Genomic DNA, 17,155 nt, shown 5'->3' with positions numbered 1-17,155 from the left:
CCAAGGTCAGTAACATGCAAGGCAAACATCCTATCTGCTGTACTATCACTCCACACCTATGCAAAACAGAATTCTTTAAGTAATCTTTGGTCTAATTGGTTACAAGCACTACAAGAAAGCATTCCTATTTGGACAGAAGTAGAAAGAAATGTAAAAACACAAATGTGAATGCACATATTTTATTTATTTTTTATTTAAATTCATTTATTTTTAATTAGTGAATCACCGTGAGGGTGCAGTTACAGATGTATACACTTTTGTGCTTATGCTTCCTTCATACAAAGTTCGGGAACCCATCCCTTCACTAGTGCCCATTCTCCACCACCAGTAAACCCAGCATCCCTCCCACCCTCCCCAATCCCATCTCCCCCCACCCCACCCTGCCACTGTGGCAGGGCATTCCCTTCTGTTCTCTCTCTCTAATTAGCTGTTGTGTTTTGTAATAAAGGTGTTGAGTGGCCACTGTGCTCCGTCTCTAACCCTCGTTCAGCCCGCAATTCCCTTCCTCCACATGGCCTTCGACTGCATTAAAGTTGGTGATCCCTTCTCTGAGTTGTCCTTTCCCCAGAATGTGAGGCCAGCCTCCAAGCCATGGAGTCAACCTCCTGGTACTTATTTCTACAATTCTTGGGTGTTAGTCTCCCACTCTGTTATTCTATATACCATAGATGTGTGCAATCTTTCTATGTCTGTCTCTCTCTTTCTGACTCATTTCACTCAGCATGAAACTTTTCATGCTGATCCACTTATATGCAAACGTCATGACCTCCTGTTTTCTGACAGCTGCATAGTATTCCATTGTATAGATGTACCAAAGTTTCCTCAACCAGTCATCCGTTCTAGGGCATTCGGGTTTTTTCCAGATTCTGGCTATTGTAAACAGTGCTGCGATGAACATACATGTGCAGATGTCGTTTCGATTATACTTTTTTGCCTCTCTGGGATATATTCCCAGCAGTGGTATTGCTGGGTCAAATGGGAGCTCAATATCTAATTTTTTGAGAATCGTCCATATTGTTTTCCAGAAGGGCCGAACCAGTCGGCATTCCCACCAGCAGTGTAGAAGGGTCCCTTTCTCCCCACATCCTCTCCAACAGCGGTTGCTTTTGTTCTTTTGGATGTGTGCTAGTCTCTGTGGTGTGAGGTGGTATCTCATGGTTGTTTTGATCTGCATCTCTCTGATGATTAGTGATGTAGAGCACTTTTTCATGTGCCTTTTGGCCATTCGTATCTCTTCCTTGGTAAAGTTTCTGTTCATTTCTTCGCCCCATTTTTTGATGGGGTTGGATGTTTTCTTCTTGTAGAGTTCAACCAGTGCTTTATATACCATTGATATTAACCCCTTATCTGATGGGTATTGTGTAAATATCCTTTCCCATTCTGTGGATAGTCTTTGTATTCTGGTCACTGTATCTTTTGCGGTGCAGAAGCTTTTTAGTTTAATGTAGTCCCATTTGTTGATCTCTGTTTTTACTAGATTGCTTAGTTCCGTGTCACCTTTGAAGATACCTTTATCTTCAATATCATGGAGGGTTTCGCCGACCTTGTCTTCAATGTACCTTATGGTTTGTGGTCTAATGTTGAGGTCTTTAATCCATTTTGATCTGACTTTTGTGCATGGTGTCAGGTCAAGGTCTAAGCCCATTTTTTTGCATGTCGTTGTCCAGTTGTTCCAGCACCATTTGTTAAAGAGACTTTCCTTGCTCTACTTCACATCTCTTGCTCCCTTATCGAAGATTAGATGATCATACATTTGGGGTTCTGTGTAGGAGTATTCCACCCTGTTCCATTGGTCTACGGCTCTGCCTTTGTTCCAGTACCATGCTGTTTTAATTGTTACTGCTTTGTAGCAAAGTTTGAGGTTGGGGAGGGTGATGCCTCCCATCATCTTTTTCCCAAGAATTGTTTTAGCTATCCTTGGACGTTTGTTGTTCCATATGAATTTTAAGATTGCTTGATCCATTTCTTTGAAGAATGTCATGGGTATCCTTACTTTGAAAATCTATATGCCACAAAACAGGAGAACCTAAAAGAAATGGATGGATTCCTCGATTCCTACAATCTCCCAAGACTGAACAAAGAAGACTTGGAATACCTGAATAGACCCATCAATGTTAAGGAAATTGAAACGGTAATCAAAAACCTCCCGAAAAACAAAAGCCCAGGCCCAGATGGTTTCACTGGCGAATTCTTCCAAACATTTAAAGAAGACCTGTTGCCTGTTTTCCTCAAACTTTTCCAGGAAATTGAAAAAAACAGGAACTCTCCCAAACAGTTTCTATGAAGCACACATCTCCCTAATACTAAAAGCAAACAAAGACACCACTAAGAAAGAAAATTACAGACCAATATCCCTGATGAACACTGATGCGAAGATCCTCAACAAAATACTAGCAAATAGGATCCAACAACTCATCAAAAAGATCATACATCACAACCAAGTGGGATTCATCCCGGGGATGCAAGGATGGTTTAACATTCAGAAATCAATCAACATAATCCACCATATCAACAAAAGTAAAGATAAAAACCATATGATCATATCAATAGATGCAGAGAAAGCATTTGACAAGATCCAACATCCTTTCATGATGAAAACCCTTGCCAAAATGGGGTTTGGAGGAACTTTCCTCAAGATAGTCGAAGCCATCTATCACAAGCCTACGGCAAGCATTATCCTCAACGGGGAAAAACTAAAGGCCTTTCCTCTCAGATCAGGCACAAGACAACGATGCCCACTCTCACCACCCCTCCTCAATATAGTACTGGAAGTACTTGCGATAGCTATTAGACAAGAAAAAGAGATTAAGGGCATCCAGATAGGAAAGGAAGAAATCAAACTCTCACTATTTGCAGACGATATGATACTATATCTAAAGAAGCCTAAAGCCTCTACTAAGAAACTCTTAGAAATAATAGATTTATACAGTAAAGTTGCAGGCTACAAAATCAATACCCAAAAATCCATGGCCTTCATATATGCAAACAATGAGGCAGAGGAAAGGGACATGAAAAAAGCAATCCCATTCACAATCGTGCCCCAGAAAATCAAGTACCTCGGAATCAGCTTAACCAAGGAAGTAAAAGACCTCTACAAAGAAAACTACAAAATGCTACTACATGAAATCAAAGAAGACATGAGGAAATGGAAACATATACCCTGCTCATGGATAGGGAGAACCAATGTTGTCAAAATGGCAATACTCCCCAAAGCATTATAGAGAATGCACATATTTTAAATGTGGAATTTTAAGAACTTGCATCAGCATCTCTGACTAATGTCAATATTGTCAAATAAACAATGTAAATGAAAACATACTGTTAGACTTTTACAAGAGAACTGGTGTTATCCAAGAAAGTGGGAGTGAAAGAAAAGGGTCCTATGGAGAGCCATGAATGAACATTAGCTCTACATTTGTGAACAAGGTATGATAACATTGTATCCCTAAAAACTTTAAGCATTTCTGCTTTAGCAAACCAATGTTTCCTCAATAAATTAATCATATAAGCTTATAAAATAGTCTTCATCTTACAATATCATAACATAATTGGTCATCACTGTCACTGTATCACTGTCATCCCGTTGCTCATCGACTTGCTTGAGCGGGCACCAGTTAACGTCTCCATTGTGAGACTTGTTACTGTTTTTGGCATATTGAATATGCCATGGGTAGCTTGCCAGGCTTTGCCGTGTGGGTGGGATACTCTCGGTAGCTTGCCAAGCTCTCCAAGAGGGACAGAAGAACCAAACTGGATGGGCCGCATGCAAGGCAAACACCCTACCCGCTGTGCTATCGCTCCAGCCCATAATTGGCCATACAGTATTCAAATTCTCAAGGTGGGGTTCTCAAGACAATAATAGTAGAACCAACACCTGAGAAATCTTCACAAGTAGAATTATTTTTGCAAAGATTGTAGCCTGTTGTCTATGAAGCATGAATATACTTAAAAGCCCTAAGAGGGCTGGAGTGATAGCATAGCGGGTAGGGCTTTTGCCTTGCACACGGTCGACCCGGGTTCAATTTCCAGCATCCCATATGGTCCCTGAGCAATGTCAGGAGTAATTCCTGAGTGCATGAGCCAGGAGTAACCCCTGTGCAACGCCAGGTGTGACCCAAAAAAGCAAAATCAATCAATGAATCAATCAATAAAATAAAAGTCCCTAAAATTCCATTGGAGAGCTATACAGCAGCTCCTGCCTTCCATGCAGCCAACCTGGTTTTGATCTCTGGCATTGCTTGTGGTCCCCTGTGCCCTGCCAGGAGTGGTTCCTGAGCAGTAATAAATCACTGAGTACTCAGTAAGTCCTGAGTACCTCCAGCTGTTGTCCCCAAACCAAAAAATAAAATTAATTTTAAAATATAATGAAATAAAATGTCAAAGCTATTCTATAGTATTCACCAAATCAAAGATCAGAAAAAGAAGAAAATAACAGAAAAAGACAAAAGGATAAGGAAAACATTTGTGCAAAAAAAAGAAGAAAACAAACACCCACCCCCCAAAAAATATTGTTACTTTCGTGAAAACTGGGAATGATCCAAATTATTCCCATCCCTCTGAGAATTTTTTTTCAGGTCTTGTTGCTCTTTGAATCAGAGGCCCAAAGGGACACTTAAACTATTTTAACCATACTCTTTTCTCTGGAGAGTCATTATTGTACTGAAATCAAAATAGTTAACAATTTCCTTTATATAAGAGCCCACGTCCAATCCAATAAGAAAATCTTTCTGTTGGTTCCCAGGAAGACACAGGAGAGAGTGAGTTTGGGCAGGAAGCTCATTCTCAGGCGGTTAAGATCAACTCAATAGCAAAGAAAATGAGTCTTCAATGAAATGTGACATCGGAAGAATCAAAGTATAACTTTCAGATGACAGATCTGTATCTACCAGAAATAGTTTGACAAGAATATAGTAAAACATTTTCAGGTAAGTTCTAAATCAACTAATTAAGTTTCCTTTGTTCCACAACTTTCAATTAGGTATGTTTTCCCCAAGTGTTTTTTCTCAGGAGTTCGCCTAATTCTTTTTCACTGACACTTATATGCTAGTTGTGCAATATTAACCTCTAAAAAGATACCTAATAGCACTGTATCACTTCTGAAAGTTTTACAAATTTATAGAAAATAAATGGATGAGATAATAAAAATTAAATTGCACCGCAACATTGTTAGATATTACAAAGTGGAATTGGTTTACAAATCTTTGCTTCTTGCATATACTTATAAAATACCTACTAACAATGAGAATGGAGGGGGCATGTAGTACAGGATTAAGGTGCTTTCCTTGCATGTTGCCACCCAAGATTTCATACCTGGCACCTCTTACAGACTACTAAACACCATCAAGAGTTTGACTTGAGCAGAGTCAGGAGTAAGTTCTGAGCACGGCAAGACGTGCATCACTCCCCTTCCCCCAAAAAAAGAAGGAAATAATTGAGCAACTGATTACAGAAATGAAACAATATAGTGTTATGCAATACAGTCTAGTGGTTTATGTTTAGGTCTGCAAACCAGTGTCTGTCCACAGAAATTCCTTCTCTTTGGCAAAAAAGATATCGCTGCTTAACATACGGTACATCTATATCACGAAGCAGTAAATACGATTTTACCTGATGATATAAAATATTGATTTAGAAATATCCTTACTATAGTAATTTTTAAATCTTGCCTTAATAGTTGTAAAATATTTGTTCCATTTTACCAGTCTATTGGTGTAAAAAATTAGTCAAAGGCCACGGCAATAGAATTTAGATTTAACATTGCCACAATCTGCATAAGACCTGAGAAATGAAAATAAGATTGAGATACTTAAGTAAAGAAGAAAGAAATGTGAAACAAATTTGGCAAGACAATCTATCAGTCAGGGTCCACTTCTGATCTTTTCTTCAGAACTCTAATCAACATTAGAGCAGTAAAACTGAATTTCTTAATAGTTTTCTGATGTTGTGTCCTTTTCCCTGTTTCCTCCACTAAGGATGAATTCACATCATTTTTTCATATGATTATTATTTCAGGCTATGACAATATTACTTCTTAAAAATGTTTTCTCCTATTAGGCAAAGAAAAAAATTCATTATCTTCCATTAAGTTACTTTGATTTTAGTTATAACATGTATTAAACTGTTGTTGCTGTTTATAATTAAAATGACCTTCCAGAAAAGATTGTTGGAGCAGAAGAATGGGAAGGAGACAAGAAAAGGGAAGAAAAGAAAAGCCTGTGTATTTTTGCATCATTTCTCAGTCAGTTCATGTTGGTCTTTCTCCATGTGGTAGCACAGAGAAAAAAAGTCTAATATATAATTACAATTGTATATGCTACTGCTCAATTGTCACGGTCTGAATGTTTAAAAAAATGGGGGGAGGGTGCCATACTGCATAGCGCTCAGGGCTTACTCCTGGCTCTGCACTCAGGAACCAGACCTGGTGGGCTTAAGGGACTATATGCGGTGCTGGGGATTGAACGAGGGTCAGCAGAACCTGACATGTTGTGCTATTGCTCTGGCCCACAATGTTAGAAAAGTTATAACTCCTCAGATGCTTCTGATATCCAACCAAGACTGTGACTCCCCATTTTTGACTTTATAAACTATAAACATATGGACAGAAAAGAAAATAATAGTTGCATCAAATATGCTATGATTTTGTTGATGAAAGTAGAGGTTAAAGAATTCACAGGCTTAAGGTAGGGAGTTTGTCATGTGAAGCTCTAAAGAGAATGGAAGGAGCATCTCCTCAAGGCAAGAACAATTTAATCATTCTTTTTTTAAAAATTAATTTTTATTAAAAAGATTGTGATTTACAGAGTTGTTCATTAGACAGTTGCTTCAAGCATTTATAGTTCTCCAATACCACCGTGTGACTTTTTCTCCACCAACATCCCCAGTTTCCTCCAATCCCAAGCTGCCTCCTTAGCACATAATAAATATACTTTATATTGCTTATTCCAAAATTACTTTGAGAAATAGGATAGAGAATAATCAGAAAATAAATCAGTAGGAGTCAATTTGTGATTACTGTATGACAAATCAGTCATTCTTAAAGAAGGAAAAAATGGCCAAGAAGGAAGTGAGTAAAGAGGAATATGGTAAAAGATAAACAGGTGAGCTGAAGTCATATATTTCATGTGTTTTGTGAGATTCTCAAGCAGGTGGACCCGGGGCTACTTCTGATAATAACTTAAATACCCCTGCCCCTGGTTCAGTACTCAGGTACTATAATTTCAGGAACCCTCACGGCTACATCTGGGGATACTCAGAGCCTCAGGGACTGCTCAGATCTCTACGTTTATCCTCAGTGATTCTCAGGGAATGATATTGTACCAGGGAGTGAACCAAGGTCTGGTACATATCAATCATGCACTTTCATTTACTATCTCCCTGACCCAATTTTTGTTTATTTTTTAAAATTCATGGTGAAATGATTTATAGTACTGTTAATACCTGGCACCAAAATGCCAATATATCTTTAGCACTATGACTAGAGAAAGACTTTTTCTTTTCCATTTCATTATTCACCTAAGACCTTCCCCTAAACCCTGCTTAGTAAACTAAGGCTTTTTTCAATTGGTCACAATGATACTTACTATCATAAAGTATCCTGTATTAATGACCAGAATACATTATGGCAAATGAACATGCTTAATTTTACTATTTGTAAAATAGGAAGCTTCAGAGGATTGTGTCAAATCATTTATATTTTTACATTTTATTTTTAGAATTCTTTGTGAGAGGAACCTCCCAAGCAATGCTTCACTGATGCGGAGGCCACTGTCGTTAATACTTGGTCAACCAGGTTGACTGTTCAATGCTTGGCTCCAAGGATATGATGCTGCTTAGGCCCTAACATGCCTTGAGGCCACCAAAGCCATCCCCTCTTGTGTTCAGGACCTCCAAGGCTATATCTGGGGATGCTGGGGTGAAGAACATGTGGTGCCAATGATCAAACCAGGTCCTGCACATGCAGCGCATGTGCCCTAATCCCTGTATCATCTCTCGGCCCCTCACTTATATTTTTAGTGACAATATAGCCACTCTAGGGCTGGAGTGATAGCACAGTGGGTAGGGCATTTGCCTTGCATGCAGCCGACCTGGGTTTGATTCCTCTGTCCCTCTCGGAGAACCTGGCAAGTTACCGAAAGTATCCCACCCCACGGCAGAGCCTGGTAAGCTACCCGTGACATATTCAATATGCCAAAAAACAGTAACAAGTCTCACAATGGAGATGTTACTGGTGCCTTCTTGAACAAATTGATAAACAACGGGATGACAGTGCTACAGTGCAGTGCAAAATAGCCACTCTAATGGTGACAAGGAGACCATAGGCAAACGAGAAAAAGAAACACTAGTGTGCAGGGTTGTTGTTGTTGGTTGTTTTTTTTTCCCCTAGTAACTCACGTGCAAATTTAATGTGCATTGATTAGGATTATAGTATTAATTCAAAAAAGTAGGAAGTACTAGAAAAAAAAAGTAAGTCAGCTGGACAGGAAAATTATATAATTACAGAAAAAGATTTTCTGTGAGGGAAAAATATGATTCAGTTCAGAAATAGTTGTTCAAACTTTACATAGAAATGAGCAGCTCAACCATCCTAATAGAAAGAGTTACTGTGTGGATATTAATGCAGTGGGCCCTATTTTGCTGATGGGAAATGAAAAAAATATATTATTTCCTGTTTTTTTTTTCATAATGAGAAAGTTCATCTTCTGACTTTGAGAAGGAAAGTGGCACATTGGAGGATTAGAAAGACAAAATGTTCTAATAGGATCAAAGTGTGAAAGGAAATGTTTTGATTGTTTATCTACCCCAGTAACTCACATAAGGACTTGTTAAGGCAGAATCTACTATCATTTCATGCTTTACTTGGAAGTCAATTGTTCATGGATAAGTATAAAGCAGCTATTTTACAAATATTTGACCTTATTTAGTTTATTATAATGAAGAATATATGCACGTAAGTCCCTTAACTATAGTCCTGAAAATGATATCCTATAGCAATTTTATTGAATTGATTGATTCAAATAATTCTAAGGATATATTTCGTGCAAGTGACACATGTTCTCTATAGTAGACTTTTGTTTTGTTTTGTTTTGTTTGCTTTTTGAGTCACACCTGGCGATGCACAGGGGTTACTCCTGGCTCTGCACTCAGGAACCACTCCTGGAGGTGCTCAGGGGACCATATGAGATGCTGGGAATCGAAGCCAGGTCAGCCGCGTGCAAGGCAAATGCCCTATCCGCTGTGCTATCGCTCCAGCCCCCAACTCTATAGTAGACTTTTATCGTAACTAGGAAATTACTACTTTCTTTATGTCTAGATAAATGCCTCTGTTCATGTCAGAATTCATTGGCACGAGGTGTAAATTTCATTCTAAATTCAACTAGTATCACCATTTTCCAGAAGAAGAATTATTCTCACTAGTATGTTCTACAAAATACTAGTGACAATGTTAACTCCATTCAGGCTGATAATCAGTATTTTTGGTCCTGATTGTTAATGCTCTCTCTCTCTCTTTCTTTCTCTTTCTATCCCTTCCACCCTCTCTATCTGTCTCTTGGTTCATACATCTTCTCTCATTTATAATAAAGGCTTAATTTTCCATGAGAAATATAAGATAAAGCACATTTTTCTCACTTACATCTCATATATGCATCTCCTTTTTCCAGGAATCAATAACCACCCTCCAAGAGGTCTGCAGTAACTCAGGAATTCCTATTTTTCATCTAAAAGTTAAATCTCCTAACATTCATTCCCATTAATAGAAACTATAAGTATAAATTTAATATGCATGAACTAAGACTAAATAGGTAAAGTGAACAATGTATTAAGAAAGACAATAGGTACAATACAGGTAGGTATGGGTAAGAAGGGACCAGGATTGAATTATTTTTATAGTGTCTACAAATCCCAAGAGAGAAGAGAAAGTTCTGCTAAATTTATGATAGGAAATAATAAACGAGAACTACCAAGCAGTTCAATGGACCAATTTGAAATCAGTATCATTGTCACTGTCATCCCATTGCTCATGGATTTGCTCGAGTGGGCACCAGTAACGTCTCCATTTTGAGACCTGTTGTTACTGTTTTTGGCATATGGAATACACCATGGGTAGCTTGCCAGGCTCTGCGGTGCAGGCAAGATACTCTCGGTAGCTTGCCGGGCTCTCCAAGAGGGGCTGAGGAATCGAACTTGGGTCGGCCGAATGCAAGGCAAACACCCTACTGCTGTGCTATCCCTCCAGCCCTTGAAATCAGTATAGCATCAGTAAAGGCAATTCATTCTATATATGAAGGACAATATTGATGTAAAAAAATGTGTTTGCATCAGATAACTGTCCACCAAGCACATAAATGCATAGTAGAAGTGGGGGGTGACCGTTTAATAGTGTTCCTTTTGGACAACATGTCTTTCATAACTTGTCTTAAGAAATAGAGGACCTTGGGGAAGAAACTGGATAATAATAATAAAGTGGATTTCTGATAAAAGGAAAACACATGAAAATCAGGTAAGTCAAAGATTTTCTTCAACAACTCAGCATTCTTAAAATAAGGAGTGAAAGAGATCATAATTCTCTAAGATACTGTCATCATTTAATCAACAGTTAAATGTTTCCTCCTATTCTTATTTAGATATTCAGAAAAAATTGAAATTTGAATTATTGAACTGGGAAAAGAGAGTAAATTTCCATTATAGCATCCCTGGTAAACTGATGACTGGTAACAAAATGAAGATATGAGTAGTATAGGTACTTTGAGGTAGGCCTGGATCTAGATTGAAAACCTCCATGATACAAAATAAATATTCTTTGAATCTTTCTATGAGCTTCCTCTCACGAGTTATTCAAAGTTATACTAGTCAAAACAATTCACATTGTATGTCTCATTGGCAGGTATTTATCCAACCAACTACTATGAAAATCTTCAACCATTCCAGCTTCGTGAGCTTCACTTTGTTGGGCATACCTGGCTTAGAATCACAACATTTGTGGCTATCTATTCCCTTTTTCTCGATATTTTTGACTATACTCATTGGCAATGGTGCTATACTCTTCCTGGTAGCCACAGAACCCACACTTCACACACCAATGTACCTGCTTCTGGCCTTGTTGATGGTGGTTGACCTTATATCCTCACTGGCTCTACTGCCCAAGATCCTCTGCCTTTTTTGGTTCAATAATAGGGACATAGCTCCCAATGCCTGTTTCACTCAAATGTTTTTTATTCATGGAGCGTCTGTAGTACGGTCAGCACTACTTGTTGCAATGGCCTTTGACCGCTTTGTGGCTGTGTGTGAGCCATTACGCTACAACACAATTCTGAGCCATTCCTTAGTTGGACGCTTGGGACTATTGGCCCTAACCAAGGGTGTGATTCTTGTTCTTCCCATGCCTCTTCTACTACAAAGGTTGACTTTCTGTCATGTGGTCATTCCTCATACATACTGTGACCACATGGCTGTGGTGAAAATGGCCTGTGGCCATACCAAACCCAATCGTATTTACGGGCTCTTTGTGATTCTGCTTGTGGTGGGACTTGATTTGCTGCTCATTGGTTTCTCTTACGGTCTCATCCTGCAGGCTGTGGTACGTCTCAATTCTCGAGATGCCACCTTCAAAGCCCTCAATACCTGCTCAGCTCACATCTTTGTCATCCTTGTCACCTATATACCTGCACTCTTTTCCTCTCTCACCCATCGCATTGGTCGTAATATCCCTCCACATGCCCATATTCTCCTGGCAAATCTCTATCTTCTTCTGCCCTCAATGCTCAACCCCATCATCTATGGAATAAAAATGAAAGAAATACGTGACAAGGTATTCAAATGTTTGTTCAAAGGAACGACATAAGCTGTTAGTTCCATCAATATTGTTCTGTGGGTTGATGAATAATGAGAACAGACGACAATGTGGTCAAAATATCCAAGATCCAATTTCATCTCCACATGAGCTGTTGAAAGAATATAATATGGAAGAAAATTTGTTTGGGTTTACATAAAGGACAAAATTATTTTTACTAATTGAACTGTGAACTAATTATGGAGAGCTTTAGTTATGTTGCTATGTCTAACAGGAGTACTCTTAAAGCATGAATAATCTCTTGAATCACATCTACATTTGTCATGAATTATATATCAATTCTTTGTAAATAATTTGAAATTCCTTGTCTGGTGGAAAATTTACATTTGCTTAAGTTTTTCTATTTCTCCTATTTTGTGTATCTAACTAGTATTTTATTGTTGAAAGATAATATGCTGGCATACTTATTACCTTTGGATACACCTTAGAAGGCATGTAATAACTCATCAGAAAATTGGACATTTCACCTAAAATTTTGATATGCTGGAAATGCAGCATATTCTCGGTATCAATAAAATTACTGTAATTACGTTCATATTTATGCCAAAAATCAAGTGGAAGAGTATATACATCTACCCATGATTCAGTGCTGATATAACTTTTCCTTGCAAGAGGAAATATGCATAGTTAACTAATTCAAAAGACTTGTATTGAAATGTTTTTAGTAACTGTAATGAGAATTATATAAAATTATTAAAATGTGGCTATCAAATCTGTGATATATGGCAAATGTAAAGTTTGTAATCAGAGTGACCAATTTATAATTAAAGTTAAAAGAAAGCCATTGAAAAAGAGCATAGCCCATTTTAGCACAATATTCAAAATTACAATAGTGACTTTAAAGGCAGTAAAAATATCTCTATATCTTAATACTCTTTCAATATTTATCACTGTCTTTAGTTCCTCATTTATGCCAATTTGGTCTGTAGTTCTTGAAATATCTAATTTCACTTCTACTATGAGTTCTAAAAATGTAAGTAGATTGGTTATTCAGTGATTTAACTACTTATCAACCTGGAAACAGCGGAAGAATGTCATAAGGGCACGTCTGTGGTCTTTTGGGGCAGAGATTTCTCAAGCATCTTCCAACATAGGTGTAATTTTAGCCCTTTACATGATACTCTGAAAAGATTAATGAGTTATCTTATTCAGAAGTATCCACTCATATCTTTTTTTGGAATTTGGTAGTCGTAGGGTTTGGGCTTCACCTGGCAGTGCTTGGGGGGCTACTTCTGAGCACTTTGTTTGGAGTTCATGGTACCATGTTGTACCAAGAAAGAATTGTACCCAAGTCTGCTACACCTAAGACAAGTACTCTAACCTCTTCACTGATTTTTTAAGATTCATTTTCTCTACCAGGATGCTGATCTACACATAACAAATATGCTTTACCTAAACATTCAAACATCCTTGCAGCCTTATAGTTCTTACAATTGTGTTGTCAGTCTAATATTTGATGGTCTCTGCCCTCCTATTATAAGTGATCAATGTCTTTTCAAATACTGCTATCATTGAGGTTTTAGTAAAATCTTTAATAACTGCACCACCTCTTCTCAGTTACTATGCTTTACCACTTACCAATAAGGAGAGGAACTTCTGAATCACAGGCAAAAATGTGAGTAGCTCCAGTTCCACTCATTACCACCTATATGTCTCTCACTTGTATTAGTTTGCATCTATTAAAAATCATATGCTAAAATGGGGCTTTATATGTAAGGTTTTCATTAGAAGAAATGCCTTTCTGAAATAAAAATAATTAGTATAAGTTGGGAGAGCTATCTAATCCTAATATAAATTTAACCTCTAGTTGTGAAGAAAGAGAAAAGTAGTTGTTAGTATTATCTTAGGTTGCCATAGAAAATCAAGGAGCCAACCATGAATTTTCTTAATATACTTGCAATCCTCAGTCATTACTGATGAGAAGTTAATGGCAAACATTATTTTAAATGGCAATTATTAATTTAAGATTTCAGGAATTAGGTCCCCTTATCAATTCAATTAAGCTTCATGTTAGTAGGAGTCTGTTATGTACATGCATGTGGCAATAATTTGACAAGCAAGAGAAGAGGAAAATACCAAACAGCTATTCTTCACACTCTTCATACTCTCTCTTACTCTTAGGTTCGTTAAAGGCAAGAGTCAGCAACTTTTACTATAAAGTTTTTAATTTTTTTTATTTTATAAGGGTGAGCCTGGCAAGCCACCCGTGATGTATTGGATATGTCAAACACAGTAACAATCAGTTTCACAATGAGAGACATTACTGGTGCCCGCTCGAACAAATCGATGAGCAACAGGATGAAAGTGATATTTTATAAGGTAGTTCACAATATTTGATTACACTTAATATTCAAACACCAATCCCACCACCAGTGTACCTTCTCACCACCATATTTGGGATGCTTCCATCTCAAACCCCATTCCCTGTCCCAAAGCAGAACCGAAATAATGTGTTTTGTATTCTTTGTTATGAAAAACAGCTGGAAATGCTACAAAAAATTGTCCATAGAGGAAAGAGTGTGAAGATTGTTCTATTTTGGCAGGGGCCATTAAGACCTTTTATAAGATATCACTAACATGTTGTGAAAGGTTGAGCCTTGTGAACTTTAGTACATATATATATATATATATATATACATATATATACATATATATGTGTTTCCCTCTATGATTGGTTGCCAACTATTTAAACCCTATCAAATATGGTGTGGTACTCTTGGAGTATGGGTAGGGTGTGTCTCATGATGTGCCTCTCAGCCTTGAGGCCCAGGAATAGGTTCATTTGTGTGTGAGGCTTGGCCTGAGCGTGTCGGGAGCAGCCTTGAGCATGGCAGCAGTTGAGTTCTGGAGGCTTTCAGCTGCTGGGGCTGGGACCCTTGGGGTGGGGACGGCTCTCACCCACCCCCTTCTGGGGCACCCTGGGTGAAATAGCCTCACTCGGGGTTCTGGTGGCATGGCTATGGCAAGTGTCATGCTATGCTCCCTTCCGGGAAAGAAGGGCATGCAATATAGATGGTGGCCAATGACGAGATTATCTTACTATAAAGTTTTTTTCTTTTTGGGTCACACCCGGTGATACCCAGGGCTTACTCCTGGCTCTGCACTCAGGAATTACCCTTGGCAGTCCTCAGGGTACCATATAGGATGCTGGGATTCAAACCTGGGTTGGCTGAGTGCAAGGCAAATGCCCTACCCGCTATGCTATCGCTCCAGCCCAGTATATAGTTTTATATAGTAAATTTGTGGGTTTTGGTTTTTTATTTTTGAACTCTGTCACATGAGTCATGATGTTATTGCAGTCATAAATGACGCATAAGTAAATCAATCTGATTCTGTACCCATAAAATTTTACTTGCAAAAATGGGTGTCAGGTCATATTTAGTCCATAAACCATAGTTTTCTACCTCTTCTCTAAGGCCATCATAATATTATTTTTATAAAAAACAAATAATTGAAGCCAATTTGTGTCTTCTAGTAAAGAGTTACTTAAAGCATACTATAAAGCAATTCTAAAAAGTGGAATGAGTTTATACTGCCATTAGTTCGCATCAATAACAATAGGCTAATCAATAACTGAAAAAATAGTATGTCCAAACATGATTCTACTTTGTGGTAATAGTATTTTAAAAAATCGTTTACATAAAAGATAGTTTTGAGCAAATATGTATTATACTGGATTGAGAACTGTACCCCAAAATCTTGTCTGCCAAGAAGATATCTAGCATGTGAGCTTATCTGAAAATAGAATATTTTCAAATTCTATAAAATAAAATTCAGGTAATATTAGATTTAATATGGACCCAGTCCAGTGGCCGACCTGGGTTCGATTCCTCTGCCCCCCTCAGAGAGCCCAGCAAGCTACCGAGAGTATTATGGCCGCAAGGCAGAGCCTGGCAAGTTCCCAGTGGCATATTCGATATGCCAAAAACAGTAACAACAAGTCTCACAAAGGAGACATTACTGGTGTCCACTCGAGCAAATGGATGAACAATGGGATGACAGTGATACAGTAAATAATAGCAAACCATAGACACAGAAATAAACAAAATGAAGGTGTGGAGAGGTATAAGGGGGAAAATAGAGAGGCCATCTTATGCCATAGGTAAGGATTGGAGCTATATCTATCTATCTATCTATCTATCTATCTATCTATCTATCTATCTATCTATCTATCTATCTATCTATCTTCAGTTAACAAATACCAAGAATTGGGCAGAGTTTCTAGAATCTACGCACGAAAATGACAGAAAAGACTTAGAACTAAAACCTTCAGAGAAGCATTAATCTACTGACAAACTTGTTTTTGGATTTCTGATCTAAAATGCTATTAAATTATTTAATTTCCTGCAATTAGTAACAACAGTTAATCTAATATTTATGTCAGTTATTGCCAATCATTGTGAGATAGCTGTTTTTATTATACAATTTTTATTTTAATACTTAAATTCTGTGTACTAACTTTTGTAGTCAAGCAAAAACTGTTACAAAAGCCAAGTTAGAAATGCATATACTGGGGCTGGAGTGATAGCACAGCGGGTAGGGCGTTTGCCTTGCACGCGGCCGACCCGGGTTCGAATCCCAGCATCCCATATGGTCCCCTGAGCACCGCCAGGGGTAATTCCTGAGTGCATGAGCCAGGAGTCATCCCTGTGCATTGCCAGGTGTGACCCAAAAAGCAAAAAAAAAAAAAAAAGCATATATCCTTTCTTCTGATTATTCTATTGTTCTGTATATTTGTACTTTAAAAATAATTATATAGGGGCTGGAGTGATAGCACAGCGGGTAGTGTGCTTACCTTGCATGCAGCCGACCCAGGTTTAATTCCCAGCATCCCATATGGTCACCCAAGCACCCCCAGGAGAAAATCCTGAGTACAGAGCCAGGAGTAACCTAAGCCCTGAGCATCACCTGGTGTGACCCAAAAAGAAAAAAAAATAAAAATTTTACGTAAAAAATAAAAACCTACCTATAGCACAGCGGCAGGATGTTTGTTTTGTACGAGGCTGACCCTGTTTTGATTCCTCCATCCCTCTCAGAGAGCCGGCAAGCTACCTAGAGTGTCCTGCCCACACAGCAGAGCCTGGCAAGCTACCTGTGGCATACTCAATAAGCCAAAAACAATAACAAGTCTCACAATGGAGACATTACTGGTGCCAGCTCGAGCAAATCGATGAACAAAGGGACAACAGTGCTACAGTGCTACAGATAAAAAATATCAATGAAATAGGATTATGGTATGGTTTTTAAATAACAAAGGTCTATAAATATCTGTCCATCCACATGCTTAAACAATTGTTTGACAAACAT

The 17,155-nt window shown here is 38.2% G+C and overlaps 1 protein-coding gene across 1 annotated transcript; it reads left to right on the top strand.

Moving 5' to 3' along the window:
• The first annotated feature begins 10,903 nt into the window (after positions 1-10,903).
• LOC101537787 (olfactory receptor 52P1-like) lies at positions 10,904-11,839 on the top strand. The gene has a single exon (XM_004621201.1). It carries the CDS (start codon positions 10,904-10,906, stop codon positions 11,837-11,839), a length of 936 nt encoding a protein of 311 aa, XP_004621258.1.
• The last annotated feature ends 5,316 nt before the right edge of the window (positions 11,840-17,155 follow it).

This window comes from Sorex araneus, chromosome 6 (genome assembly GCF_027595985.1).
Source record: "Sorex araneus isolate mSorAra2 chromosome 6, mSorAra2.pri, whole genome shotgun sequence".
Lineage (NCBI taxonomy): Eukaryota > Metazoa > Chordata > Mammalia > Eulipotyphla > Soricidae > Sorex > Sorex araneus.
Note: the sequence above shows the minus strand (reverse complement) of the source record. Positions and strands in the feature narration are given on the sequence as shown.

Excerpts from the sequence above, each read along its gene's own strand:
- LOC101537787 (XM_004621201.1), top strand. The coding sequence starts at position 10,904 with ATGAAAATCTTCAACCATTCCAGCTTCGTGAGCTTCACTTTGTTGGGC.